At 42.3% G+C, this 15,473-nt stretch overlaps 1 protein-coding gene across 3 annotated transcripts in view; it reads right to left on the minus strand.

Moving 5' to 3' along the window:
• GGT1 (gamma-glutamyltransferase 1) overlaps window positions 1-15,473 on the minus strand; it is a 111,867-nt gene that overhangs the window by 59,958 nt on the left and 36,436 nt on the right. For all 3 annotated transcript variants that reach the window (XM_063454516.1, XM_063454515.1, XM_063454514.1), the window contains exon 2: window positions 1,563-1,730. In XM_063454516.1, coding sequence (XP_063310586.1) covers window positions 1,563-1,726 — 164 coding nt within the window. In that variant the 5' untranslated portion in view covers window positions 1,727-1,730. The remainder of the gene's footprint in view (window positions 1-1,562; window positions 1,731-15,473) is intronic.

Consider the following 15,473-nt stretch of genomic DNA (forward strand, 5'->3'; position numbering starts at 1 on the left):
AATCCATAACCAGGGGAAGCGGTAATCTCCCGAACGGGATCCGTGAATGCACTCTGGTTCACGAACCGAACTCCACGAACTGCCGCTAACAACTGAATCCCGATATCCACCAAGCGGCATAAGTTTCCCATAAACAGTCTCTAAGCGTGAATAAGAAATCCCCCCAATAACGAGACAGAAGCTCCGTATTGAGGGTCAAACAGGATCTGGATTTACTGTGGGCTACCCACCCGTATTTATGCAGGTCTCCCACTTGGTGGACGCTCCCCTAGGGGACCAAATGGGAGACTGAAATTATAGATGTACAGCAGGACATTCCAGACATACAGGCATAGACTTTTCCCACAATGCAATGGGGTTTCCTACTTCCTGCCCTGGAGATAATTGGGAAGAAATGCAATTATCTCCAGGACAAAGACCCATCGCCATTTTAAATATAAAATCAGAAAATACATAAAAATACATAACTTTATGATGACTGTATATTTCACATCCATATCACATATCCCCAGATAGCCGGGATCTGAGGGCACATTATTGACGAATAGCGCTCAGATCCCATTCGTATAGTTCAATCGCCACGGAGTCAAAGTTCGTATAGTCTTTCGGCAGGCGATCGACTCCATGGGAAGGCTATCTGGGTTACATACTTTCGGTCGACGGTAGAACTCCCGAACAGCTGGTATTCGTATGGTCTTGTCGAGGCAGCCGGATGACCCATGGTTTCAGCGGTGTTCGGCAGAAAAGGTGTCCGTTTTTAGTTCCATGGAAACAGAGCCGAACACCGCTGGGCTTTCGTCTGATTAAAGATGGCCACTGCCTCGTGGTCGACATGCGAACGGCGGCCACCCTGAAGTCGGCTTAATTGAGAAGTGTCTGCGGTTAACCACAACGTTCTAATTGGGATCAAAAGGTTAACCAGCAGCACACTTCTCTTCTGGGTGGCCATCCGTTCGGCAGTTTTATTCGGGAAAACAGTCATTCGGATGGTTAGGATACTGAACACAGTCATTTAGACGGATGGCACAAAATAGACGAACACACAAAAGAAATAGACAGACGGATGGTTCTGTCACATCGACGTTTGTCTATTCAGACTTTTCTTCAAGAGCTTGAAAAGTCTGAATAGACTGAAACATCAACTTGTACTTTGTGTATCACTGTTTTTGCTCAGTAAAGCAACAGTTGGAATGTATCAAGACTCCAGAGTGCTCTACTGGGATTATGCAAGTTCTGTTTTATATTCAATGATGGCATTCCTCTAAATGAATCCATAATAAAATATCAAAAGGCATGTCAGATTTTCCCTTACACCCCTGCCCCCCTTTCCATTAAGCATATTTCAAATAGATTTTACGCAACATTCTATATGTATAATTCTTAGAGTTTATTGACTTTTTCCAGCCAGTAAACCAAGAAATAAAATGCTAAATTTTAAATTTACTAGGAATATATCAAGCAGTTATTACATCACCATCCTTGTGAATGGTGAATAAAAAATAAAATTATATTTAGACTTGTGTAGAAAACAAAGACAGAAAGCCCAAACTATAAATGCTCACCTTCCAATTTCAGAACATGTCCTTGAGTCAGTGGCTACAGCAGCTCTTCCATAGACATCGCTGGTTGGAGAGGGGCGAGACCGCAGGCCAAAAAACAGCCCACAGAATAGAGCGATTGACACCAGCAGGATAGAGAGTCCAAATATCAGTAAGAGTTTCCGCATGGTTCTGTGATGCAAAATACAAAACTTCAGATTTTGTGGGGAGACACATGTTTACATGCTTTGGTCATCACTTTCTATCCAAGTATTTGTCAGATGTCACTGCTCAAACCATGGATTAAACATGGCATTATCCTACCCTTCCCAATTTACACCTTCTGTTTGCAACCTGAACTGGGCCCCTTTGTGTTCATGCTGCAACATGAGAATGCCTGTGCTTGGCATGGCTTCCAGCGTTTTCCAGACTTGTCTTGACTGCCAACAGATCTGGCACTATCCACTAAGCAAAGTAGCATCACAAGGAACCCAGAGAGCGGTCATATCAATCCATCTTCAGTCAGATTATTCAGCACCCACCAATATGCCGTCACTATTACAGATTATCCATTACCAGCAATCCAGTTTTGCAAGACAAGTTCCTTCTATCACAATAATCCAATCCCCACTGATTTAATTCTCAGTGGATGAAATATCCATAGTGCTATTTTATGAGTGCCAATAGGAACGATGCCCAGAGGACCCAAGCCCCTAACTATTGGCTTAATGAATAGCGTGATAAAGAATAAAGAAGTGAATAGGAGCTCTTGGAAAGCCATGTCTTTTCATGACCAATTTCCTGGCAGTTTCATGCTACCAGTTAGGCTTTAAAATCTCAGAATGATTTGTGAATAAAGGCTGTTTTCAATCTAGTCCTATGTTTTTCACAAGGATTTAAATTCTGTTTAAAGAGACTCTATAGGCACCAAATTAACTTTAGCTTCATAAATCAGTTTTAATGTATAAATCATGCCTCTGTTTCACTGCCATTTAGGAGTTAAGTCACTGTTTATGCAGTCCTAGCCACACCTCCCCTAGATGAGCACACACACACAAAAAAAAAAAAATATATAAAGTTTTCAATCAGATGCATCTTACTTTAAAAGTTCTCCTGCTCTGTCAATTGAACTTTAATTATATACAAAATGGCTCTTGCAGGGTCTAGCAAGCTATTAACAGAGCAAGAGATAGGAACTTCTAAATTAAATAGAATTTGTAATAAAGGAAGTATAAACAGATGACTCTACAGGAAGTCTTTAGGAAGGCTGTACAAGTCACATGCAGGGAGGTGGGCCTAGGGCTGCATAGACAAGGTGCTGTAACTCCTACATGGCAGAGAATGGAGCTGTGAGACTGCACTAAAACATTAAGTGTAAGTTGTTTTGGTGACTAGTGTCCCTTTAACTGGCCATTGCCACATATGCATTTCTCCCACCACCCTGGTGATTCTATTTTTAAAATTCTGTAGTGTTCTCCAGATAGACGTTTGTAAACCATTTACCTGAATATCAGCTTTATTCTAATTAAACTTATTGGGCCTACTCATTATACAATAAGCTGTAATGAGTTGAGATTTTTTGGGGGGCAGGCAGGTGCCCAACCCAAGTAGCATCCGCCCAAAGTTGAGTTGGACATGGAGCAAACACATTTTGTACTATGCATGAATGGAGTATTTCCTGACATGTAATTTTACAGCTACATTTTAATTACACGTTATTTATTATATATTTTTATAACCTTTATCCCCAGATATGTTGAGTACTGAAGCCACTATACTATCTAGACACACACACATTTTTTAAATACCCTAGGGGTATGTAGTATACATAAAACAAAGCAGTGTGTCAAACAAAAGACAAACAGATGTTTAGAGGTAAATATTTATTGCATATTTTGGACAATCCAAATTTAACACTATGCAGGAAGGTCCCCCAAGCACCTCTTCTCCTCCTACCTCAAGATGAGCCGCCTATCCTCCAGTTACTCTCTGCTCAAGCAGACCAGCCGCTCCTCTGGCACTCTTGTGGCTGCAGGAGCACACAATAGGCTGCGAGTCAGACAGGAGAGACATTTCCTGTCGTGCAGCTGGTCGCAGCCACAGCACAAAGCGACCCCAGGGCAGGTGGCCTGCAAGTTTGACATTCTTGATCTAGTCTCATCAGCTAGGCCAAGTTTGAACATTTGTTTAATAGTTAAATAAAAAAAAAAAAAACACAAAATTAAGTGTACAGATGACTGGTTTGTTTGAGTAATTGGAGCAGATTCAAGAAGGGAGAGGATTTTAACTGCTCTGTCATGAGCTAAACTGAAGAGTGAGTGAATGTATAAAAGATTAAGCAGTCACACCCCAAAACTTCACTAGATTTGAAGACAATGGACTCACCAGACTCTTCCACTTTTACCAAGGACAAAGAATCCAACCATTCCCAGACCCCACGACAGAAACGCCATTAAGTACCTTTGACCATTTCCGTTGCATACAAATACGGAGCTTCCTAGAGGAGACTAACAATAGCCACAATCACCACACAGACAATTTGAAAGGGCATGTTTACATGCGCTGATACAAAAAGGACAAATCTCTACAATATGCCTCCTTAACTCCAACTCACTGACGGACGCTCTCATACACTAAGGCATGGGAAAGTGACAGGCCCCCTGAAGACCCCTCGATCTGGGCAGAAATTTGGGAAGCCACAGCCTCACTAACAATCTGTGCCTCACACCCGAGATTAAAACAAATGGGCCTCAGGGACACAGACTCCTGCTGGAAGGGCTGCGGCCATAAAAGGCACATACATCTCTGGTGGGAATGCCCACAAATATCCCAACTCTGGCAACAAGTAACTGACCTAGCCTCCATGGTTTTACACGCTGACATACCACTGGACCCCTGGATATGGCTACTCTCCAAACCCCACGCCCATATCCCTAGAGCTCAGAATAAAACTAGTATCAAAAATGGAGCTCGCCATACGCACAATAGTGGAACAATGGGGGAACCCAAAAACGCCAACTGACAACGATGCTTGCAAAACACAAACAAAAGAAATGGATAGATTATCAGCACTGTTGCATGACACGTCACAACACTACCACAAAATCTGGGACCCATGGACCCGGGAGTCCTTCCTGGGGTCGGGAGCGGCTGGCCCGGGGACTGGACAAAAATGCAAATGCACCCAATCGAGAAAAAGACCACAACATACCCTCCCACCAATGCCCCACACAGAACCTGACCCATACCACTCCTATCCACTCCCCCACACCACAACCCCCAAACCATTATCATACCGCCTACACCACCAAAAGCCAGACAACCAGGCACACCAAAAGACACCACACGACCCAAACACCTGCACACTTCATCACCCTAAACAACCACAGACCACAAACTCATAACTGGTGGGGAGGGGGGGGGGGGGGGAACAAGACAACACCAAACAAAATGCGCTGAAAATGCCACAAGAGACCAAAAAAAGTCACGACTCAATGGGGTAATCAACTGTATTGAATACGCAAACTCTACACCTCAACCCTACAGCATCGCAAAACACTTAACCAAGTGTAACACACACACACACACACCACCACCCCCCCACCCCCCCCACACTGTATTCTATACCTCAACTTACCCGAAAGTACCTGTGGGAAAAATTTAAATAAAGAACATCCTACCCCTCTTATTTCTGTACCCCACCCCAAACCCTAGACTAAACTAACAGCCAATCAAAACGCAGAAAAGGTTTATCCAAAACGAACATAATGAAACCACTGAAAAACACTGGGCATGTTAGCTTATGAAGTTTGACCTCTTTACTAAACTCCTGAATGTTATGTGAAATCGGAACCATCAACGCCAACACCCCTTTATTCCCTTCTTTCTGTACCCCCATCCCATAAGACAAAAAAAAAAAAAAAAAACTCGAAAATAAAGAAAAAAAATAAAAATTTAGCAGTCAATTAAGGAAAGCAAAAATTTTAAAGTTTGTACAAATGGAGATGTGATTGAAACATGGTTTGGGGGGGTTTACTTAAGGAACTTTGCCCCACTCCCACCGCAAAAAAAATTAAAAAATAAAAATTATATATAATAAGACCCCTGGGAACATTAATGACAGAATCAATCGTCCACATTCTGATAAAACCTACATTTTAACCATAAGTTTGCAAGTGCCCCATACATATAATTTTTTAAAATTATGGATACAAGTACGTTAAAAGAACGGCCTAACATTACATGTTAATATCGGGCTACTGCAATTGGCCTCCAAGATCCTTGAGATTTGTGTACACTAGATGAATCGACTTCCTTTAATCCAACTCTTTGTTCAATCCACTTCAGTGTGGATTCTGCACCGGTCACCATCAAAACTGCCCTTACCAAAATATCCAACAGACACGTTTATTCTCCTTGACCTTTTTGTTTGACATATCAGTCTGAGACTCTGCTCTTTCCAGGTTCTTCCCCAGTCTTGGAGTTTCTTCCCCTGGCATTTACTCTTTTTCCCAACCCCTCTGTCTCCCAAGGTACTGTCCTTGGTCCCCTACTGTTCTCCCTCTATACTGCCTCCCTTGGTTAACTCTTGTCTTCCATGTGGACACAAGCCATTTCCAACTGGATGGCTGCTCATTTTCTAAATCCTAACCTGTCCAAAACAGAGCTTCTCATCTTTCCTCCCTTAAGTGTTGCTACACCCGTGTGTCTCCCTCAAAGTCAATGTAAAGACAAAATTGGAATTGGGGCACAGCTGGAACATTAATTTTGCAGGAATAGGGCTGCAGTAAATATCAATGGACATTCAATTACACCATTTGGCCATATTTTGTTAAGCCCGCCACTACATCACTGTGGCCCAATACCATTGGGTCATACACTACTTCCAGAGACGTTTGAAGTAATTTACGATATAATCTAGAAAAAGGAAGTTTGTTTTGTATTGATTGTGAAAATATATAAAGATTAATGCAGTTTAAAGACAAACTGTGTGCGTGTAAAACAGATCTACAGTAAACCGTATGTAGCTTCCAAAAAGAAATTAAAAACCAAAATATAGGTAAATGATAGAAAAGAGGGGCAGATTAATTTGTGCCCAAACTTGGGACTGCCCCCTTGAGAGGTATGTCAGTATCATGACTGCTCAGATGGCATTGATATACGCATAAGCACAGCTAGGTCATATTAAGCAAGAATTAAAGTCATGTAAAGAATCTCAATGTATATAGCATTTTCCATTTTAAAAAGGCAATTTTATTGAATTTCTTTATTTTATGCCCTAGTTTCACTTTTTTTAACCACTGGGTTGATGACATTATGGAATCCTTCCTGGCAGCCCACTGGTTAACATGTCCCCTTGTATCTGAAACACCATGACTATGCAACAGTGCCCAATGTAATGTTATGACAAACAGAATGTGGGTGGCACAGCCATCTGTTATATTAACCAGCAGTACTAAACAGTCCCACCCCTCCCCATTAAAAGAATACTGCAGAGTAAGATGAAGAGTTAGATATTGGGGTACATATGGTTTGTTTCTATAGCAACTTGCTGTATTTGTGAGCATATGACAGACAAGAATTATATTTTAGTGGCAAAAGTCCAATAATTTCTCTTTTCCAAACACTGTTAGCAATACAGTAAATGGCAACTGGGATATAAAAAAAATAAAAACAAAATAAAATAAAGTTTAGATGTATACTGGACTCAGAACTAGCCCTACTCTAGACAGTTAGAATGGTTACTCAACACTGCATGCCTGAAGGGTCCATGGGTGTTGAAGGGCATCTGTACACAGAGGAAGGGGTCCCAAAACAGTCTTTCGCATGCTCTTCAAATAAAAAGCTTGTTCCATGAGTGTGCCTAGTCTAAGCTCATAGTGTTCCCTCCTGTGAGAGTCCACGGGGGAATTGTTATTGCTGTCACAAGCAATATGGTCAGTTCTTCCATGTTCATTGTAGATTGGGGGTGGGGAGATGTTAGGACAAGTAGGGAAGGGAATTGATTTATCTGCTACAAATGTTTAGTTACTAGTCAGAAACTCAAAATTAACTTTATATACAAATAACCAAGTTGAAAGAATTCATCTGGGTTTTAGGATGGTTATTTGTTAAACTAAGTTTTTGTTTCACATTTTAGAAAGTTACACTCTGAAGGGCAATGTTTAGGCAAAAGATGCCCGATCTGTGAAACATACATACCCAAATTTAGATAAAATTTGATCACTGTCCTCCCTGGAGAGGATGTGGGACACCCAAGAACAAAGGCAAATATGAAAAATTAAGTCATTTACCAGTGCAGCCTGCAGAGTGAGGAAACATGCTTTTGCATGAAAAGGGTTGTCTAAAAGTGCTACAATGTTGATTTTATGTGAAAATCATAGCAAACCAAGACTGGCAACATCCTAGTCTGGCAAGCAAATGCAGATTTCTTTTATGGTTTTCCACTAAAATTCAGATTACATTTAAACATGCACTGTCCCTTCAAAATTTTATTTTAGTGAAAACAAAGATACTGGATTTGTTAGAGCAGATATTCGGTTAGGTATTAAATATTCAGTGAACCTGTACTTGCTCCAAGTATTATCACTCTACAGCAACAGGACACTTATCTGGGGTACGTGATGACAGGCAGCTTTACAGGTTATCAAAAGGAATGCACCAGTAGAACCTGCAGCAATAACACTTCCACTTATACAACCAAGCCTTTGTAGAAATTGAGGTATGCTTGGGATCACGATCTTGCTTCAGCTTCTTCAGATGGCACAATGTTTTCTCCTATTTTTCAGATACTTTAATAAATCCTTCCTGCCTTCCATATGCTGTATGTTTCCAGTGCCAGAGGATGCTAAGCAGCCCCAGAGCTTCACCGAGCCACCACCATGCTTCACTATAGGCAGAGTGTTCTTTTCAGCGTATGCTTCATGCTTCTTCCTCTAGACATACTGCTGATCCATTTGGCTGAAAAGTTCCAGTTCTGTTTGACATCTCCACAGAACCCCAAAAAGTCTGGCTTATTTATACGATTAACCCCTTAAGGACCGGACTTTTTTTTGCGATGTTGTACATTTGCGACCAGGCATCTTTTTGACACTTTTGTGGTGTTTGTGTTTAGCTGTAATTTTCCGCTCTCTCATTTACTGTTCCCATACAAATTATATATTGTTTTCTTTCCAGGACAAAAGGGGCTTTCTTTACATACCATTATTTATATAATCTCATGTAATTTAATTTTAAAAAAAATGAAAAAATATGATGAAAAATTGAAAAAAAGCGAATGAAAAAAACTGCTAAATAGATTCAAAATGTTGTCCTGAGTTTAAAAATACCCAGTGTTTACATGCTTTTTGCATGTTATAGGGCTATAAGTACAAGTAGGATATTGCGGTTTCAAAACATACATTTTTAAAATGTATCAATAGTGACATTGTAACACTATTATCTGTCATAAATTGCTAAATAACACCCCACATGTACATATTTTTTTAAAAGTAGACAACCCAGGGTATTCAATATGGGGTATGTCCAGACTTTTTTAGTAGCCACTTAGTCGCAAACACTGGCCAAAGTTAGCGTTCATATTTGTTTGTGTGTGAAAAAAGTAAAAAACTAAATTGAACGCTAATTTTGGCCAGTGTTTGTGACTAAATGGTTACTAAAAAAGACTGGACATACCCCATTTGCAATACCTTGGGTTGTCTTCTTTTGCAAATGGTATGCCATCATGGGGATAATTTTCATTCCTGGGCTACCATACGCTCTCAAAGGCAACGTAACCAACCTGGCCATTTTCAATGTAAAAATATTTGACCCATATATTTGACCCTGTAACTTTCAAAAACGCTATAAAACCTGTACATGGGGGGTCCTGTTCTACTCAGGAGACTTTGCTGAACACAAATATTAGTGTTTCAAAACTGGAAAATGTATCACAACAATTATATCATCAGTAAAAGTGCTGTTTGTGTGTGAAAAATGCAAAAAAAAAGTCACTTTCACTGACAATATCATCGCTGTGATATGTTACTGTTTTGAATCACTAATATTTGTATTCAGCGAAGTCTCCCGAGTAAAACAGTACCCCCCATGTACAGGTTTTAGGGTGTCGTAGAACGTTACAGGGTAAAATACAGTGATAGCAAATTAAATTCTCTGGACTTTTGGCCTGGGTTGGCAGGCAGGTCCCTTAAATTGTAATCAATAAAATAACTTAATTATGTAAAAATATTACATAAATACGCATGTAGAATTTAAATATATATGCATATTTATATATTTGAAGTCTACGTGTATATTTATATAATTATTTATGTAATTTTGTATATGGACATATGAATAGTTCGTATTCTTTTTATTTATTTATATATACATAGATATATACCTATACAATTTAATTCTAAGTGTATTTTGATATAAATATATATATATATATTAATATCAACATACAGTTAGAATAAAATTTTGTATAGATATATAAATTTAAATTATTTATTATTCGTATTTTATAATATAAATATATATATATATATATATATATATATATATATATATATATATATATATACACACACACACACACACACACACTATATAGTTATATATATATATATACACACACACGTGTAAATTAATTATAAGTGTATTTTTATATTAATATATGTACATATTAATATAAAAATACACTTAGCATGACATATATGATATATAGACATATATTATATAGGTATAATATATGTCTATATATCATATATAATAATATTTTTTTTTTATTAACTTTCACTTTAATTTTTTTTTTGATTTTACAGCAGCAGGGAGACTGCCTGTCAGCACAGACAGTCCCCCTGCAGGCAGAGACTAGGACACCTATTGTGACCATGTGGTCGCCCTGTTGGGCGATCACATGGCCACAGGGGTCCTAAACCGCCATGGGGGAGACTGTCTGGGCTGCAGGCAGTCTCCCCACACCGGGAGCACCGCCGATCGCCGCCGGGGGAACGACGGCGATCGGGTAAGTACATTGGACGGTTAGGATCGTCACTGGTCGGCAACGCAAAAATGCCGATGACGGTCCTGAACCGTCCTCAAGGGGTTAAGTATATTTGAGCTGGCTTGTGTTTTTAGGCCCATAGTGGTGTAGGTCTTGGAGCTCTGGCATGGAAACCTTACCCATTTAGTACATGCCTTGCTATGCCCACTGAAACCTCAGTGCCTGTTGCCACAAAGTCTTGATGCATTTCTTTTGCACTCACTTAAGGTTTTTCCACAATCTGCCTGCAGTCATTGATAGCTTACTTTTTCTGCTCCGTCCAGGTTGGGTTACCACTGTTGCTTCAACTTTGAGCTTGCAAACTATGCTTTCAACAGTTTGTCAGGTCAGCCTACTGTATATCATCTTATTAACCGCTTTCTGTTCTAGAAGAAATCAGCTGTGATATATACACATGAAGATTCAGGATATCATTTTAGGTTTCTAAACATGAACCGTTTGCACTTTAGTATTATCTGCAGTGCCATAGGTCTAGAGTACAGTTTATATAAGAATACATCAAAATTATCTACGGATTAGCCTGTTCTGTGCATTAAAATAGGAGTGCTTTCCTAGTTCTGTTATATGTGATAAATTCTTTGTAGCTGCCCACTAGTATAGACACATGCTTGTTTCTGTTGAAGACAATTTTGTTTATTTTAAGAAAAAAAAAAAAATTCCAAGGTGAACCTGGTATTTACAACCATTTAATTTTTGACACTGTAAAACAGTAAATGCCTACCCACCAACAAGGTCCTGTTTATACATGTTTGGGCAATGCAGGTATTACCAGCAAGACATAACTCCAGGCAATGGGTATTTTCCTTGATCCATCTGAATATCGTCTGAAATGAACAGAACTAGGAGTCCATTTGTACAAGTCTGTTAGTTTACTTAGCAGCATAAATACCAACTTAATAGTCAGAAATGTGAAGGTCATATAAAGAGGTATGACTAAAATAAGGTTTCTGACAGTCCAAATGGCTGCAAGTCATGGCTATCCTACCTACTTGGCACACAGAGGATGACTTGGGTATCTGTCCAATTTGAGTTCTAGTAAACACTTACATACCTCACTTTTCTCAGTAGTCAATTCTGATAAAGCTATGGAGTAGGATTGCATTCCTAGGCCATCTCATGTTGGCTGTGGGAAAGCAAGGCAAAATATGAACAGAGACTAGGTTCACAACTAAAAATCGCAAGTCTTGTAGAATGCAGCAGGTTCTAGGCACAGTGCTGTTTGGGTAAAGAAAGGGTGACATTCTATTAGAAACAAAGTATGTACAGTGGTTCACCAAGAGTGAAACCTATGTACAGTCTGAGTAAATGTGAAGTGCCCAAGAGAAACCCAAACTAGAACACCTGTTTCGGTGCAGAACTACATGCACCGTCAGGGAAAAAAAACAATCTAATGGCTGGAATCCCTTTTATAACAAAATGTATTTTGGGCACTTCACGGTTCATTTTTGCAGTGCATATGAACATCGCAAATGCACTTGGGGAACCCAAACAGCAGTCTCTTCACATGTTCTTGCTTAAGTATGAAACGTAGAAGAATGTAGGGGAGCAAAACTGGTGTTGACTGTGTGACAATGAAATTAGTCAAGGCAGGGCTTGACAAATTTGCTTTGAATCTAGGGGGGCAGAATTTTTTTATTTATTTTTTTTAACTTGCATAGCTTTATATTTAATGACAAAACTACAATTTTTAAAGGGAGACGACAGTCACCAGGATCACTACAGCTTAATGTAGTAGTTCTGGTGTATGTAGCCTATCCCTGCAGACTTTACAATGTAAACACTGCCTTTTTGTTTATCCTCATTATAAAGGCGCTATTAGAACTTCCATTATCCAACTGTCAGAGGAGTTATTTACACATCAGTTGGAAGAAATGAGTGATGCGCAACCATTATTGCCAGAGGATGTAGATAACAGGGATATGTCTCAGTCAGGCAGCATTACACACATGGACGTACAGTGTGATGTTGTACCCGCTGCTGCTTCCTTTGCTGAGTTGTCAGATACAAGTGAAGCGGTTGATGACTATGCGTCCGTGGGTGCCCGCTAGAAGAGAAGAAGAACAGGGGGGAAGTTCAGATGGGGAGAAGGACGAGGAAGAGGAAGAAGAACAGGGGGGGGGAAGTTCAGATGGGGAGAAGGACGAGGAAGAGGAAGAAGAACAGGGGGGGGGGGGGAAGTTCAGATGGGGAGAAGGACGAGGAAGAAGAACAGGGGGGGGAAGTTCAGATGGGGAGAAGGACGAGGAAGAAGAACAGGGGGGGGAAGTTCAGATGGGGAGAAGGACGAGGAAGAAGAACAGGGGGGAAGTTCAGATGGGGAGAAGGACGAGGAAGAAGAACAGGGGGAAGTTCAGATGGGGAGAAGGACGAGGAAGAGGAAGAAGAACAGGGGGAAGTTCAGATGGGGAGAAGGACGAGGAAGAAGAACAGGGGGAAGTTCAGATGGGGAGAAGGACGAGGACGAGGAAGAGGAACAGGGGGAAGTTCAGATGGGGAGAAGGACGAGGACGAGGAAGAGGAACAGGGGGAAGTTCAGATGGGGAGAAGGACGAGGAAGAGGAACAGGGGGAAGTTAAGATGGGGAGAAGGACGAGGAAGAGGAAGAGGAACAGGGGGAAGTTCAGATGGGGAGAAGGACGAGGACGAGGAAGAGGAACAGGGGGAAGTTCAGATGGGGAGAAGGACGAGGAAGAGGAACAGGGGGAAGTTAAGATGGGGAGAAGGACGAGGAAGAGGAAGAGGAACAGGGGGAAGTTCAGATGGGGAGAAGGACGAGGAAGAGGAAGAGGAACAGGGGGAAGTTCAGATGGGGAGAAGGACGAGGAAGAGGAAGAGGAACAGGGGGAAGTTCAGATGGGGAGAAGGACGAGGAAGAGGAAGAAGAACAGGGGGAAGTTAAGATGGGGAGAAGGACGAGGAAGAGGAAGAGGAACAGGGGGAAGTTCAGATGGGGAGAAGGACGAGGAAGAGGAAGAGGAACAGGGGGAAGTTCAGATGGGGAGAAGGACGAGGAAGAGGAAGAGGAACAGGGGGAAGTTCAGATGGGGAGAAGGACGAGGAAGAGGAAGAGGAACAGGGGGAAGTTCAGATGGGGAGAAGGACGAGGAAGAGGAAGAAGAACAGGGGGAAGTTAAGATGGGGAGAAGGACGAGGAAGAGGAAGAGGAACAGGGGGAAGTTCAGATGGGGAGAAGGACGAGGAAGAGGAAGAGGAACAGGGGGAAGTTCAGATGGGGAGAAGGAAGAGGAACAGGGGAAAGTTCAGATGGGGAGAAGGAAGAGGAACAGGGGAAAGTTCAGATGGGGAGAAGGACGAGGAAGAAGAACAGGGGGAAGTTCAGATGGGGAGAAGGACGAGGAAGAAGAACAGGGGGAAGTTCAGATGGGGAGAAGGACGAGAAAGAAGAACAGGGGGAAGTTCAGATGGGGAGAAGGACGAGAAAGAAGAACAGGGGGAAGTTCAGATGGGGAGAAGGACGAGAAAGAAGAACAGGGGGAAGTTCAGATGGGGAGAAGGACGAGGAAGAAGAACAGGGGGAAGTTCAGATGGGGAGAAGGACGAGGAACAGGGGGAAGTTCAGATGGGGAGAAGGACGAGGAACAGGGGGAAGTTCAGATGGGGAGAAGGAAGAGGAACAGGAAGAGGAAGAAGAACAGGGGGAAGTTCAGATGGGGAGAAGGAAGAGGAACAGGAAGAGGGGGAAGTTCAGATGGGGAGAAGGAAGAGGAACAGGAAGAGGAAGCAGGGGGAGGTCGTTGCAAGGAGCTAGTGGCACAGTCAGACAGCACCCGGGGTCAGCCAGACAGCACACCAATCAATGCATGCTGTTGCCAACACCATAATGCCGTCATTGCAGAGCTCAGCAGTGTGGCATTTTTTGTGTCTTCCTCTAACAGCGATGCCATTTGCAACCTGTGCCAAAAGAAACTGAGTCGTGGGAAGTCCAACACCCACCTAGGTACAACTGCTTTGCGTAGGCACATGATTGCACATCACAAACGCCTATGGGATCAACACATGAGTACAAGCAGCACACAAACTCAAAGCCGCCATCCTCCTCCTGGTCCAGCATCTTCAGGCACGTTAACCACTGCTGTCCTCCTTGCCCCCTCTCAACCATCCGCCCTTCCGTCTCTCGCCTTGAGCAGTTCCTGCTCATCTGCCCACAGTCAGGTGTCTGTCAAGGACATGTTTGAGCGTAAGAAGCCAATGTCACAAAGTCACCCCCTTGCCCGGCATCTGGCTTGTCTGAACTCTTAGCCCGCCTGCTTTTACCATACAAGCTGGTGGAGTCTGAGGCGTTCCAAAAATTTGTAGCTATTGGGACACCGCAGTGGAAGGTACCCAGCCGAAATGTCTTTTCACAAAAGGCAATCCCAAACCTGTACTCGATTGTGCAAAAGGAAGTAATGGCATGTCTGGCACACAGTGTTGGGGTAGGGGTCCATCTGACTACTGATACCTGGTCTGCAAAGCATGGTCAGGTCAGGTATATCACCTACACTGCGCATTGGGTAAACCTGCTGACAAGCATGGAATGCGTGGCTCTGCAGAGGAGTTGGTGACACCGCCACGACTTGCAGGCAGGCCTGCTGCCACCTCCTCTACTCCATCCTCTTCCATAGCCTCCTCGGCTGAGTCCTCTTCTGCTGCTGCGTCTTGCTCCACATCAACGGCGCACCCCTCCAACCCTCCCCGGTACTATTCCACATTCCGGATACGGCAGTGTCACGCCGTCTTGGGGTTGACTTGCCTGAAAGCAGAGAGTCAAACCGGACCAGCACTCTGTCCGCCCTGAACACATAGGTGGATCAGTGGCTGACTCCGCACCAACTGGAGATCGGCAAAGTGGTTTGTGACAACGGAAGAAATTTGTTGGCGGCATTGAA

The sequence above is a fragment of the Pelobates fuscus genome, chromosome 5, assembly GCF_036172605.1.
Source record: "Pelobates fuscus isolate aPelFus1 chromosome 5, aPelFus1.pri, whole genome shotgun sequence".
Lineage (NCBI taxonomy): Eukaryota > Metazoa > Chordata > Amphibia > Anura > Pelobatidae > Pelobates > Pelobates fuscus.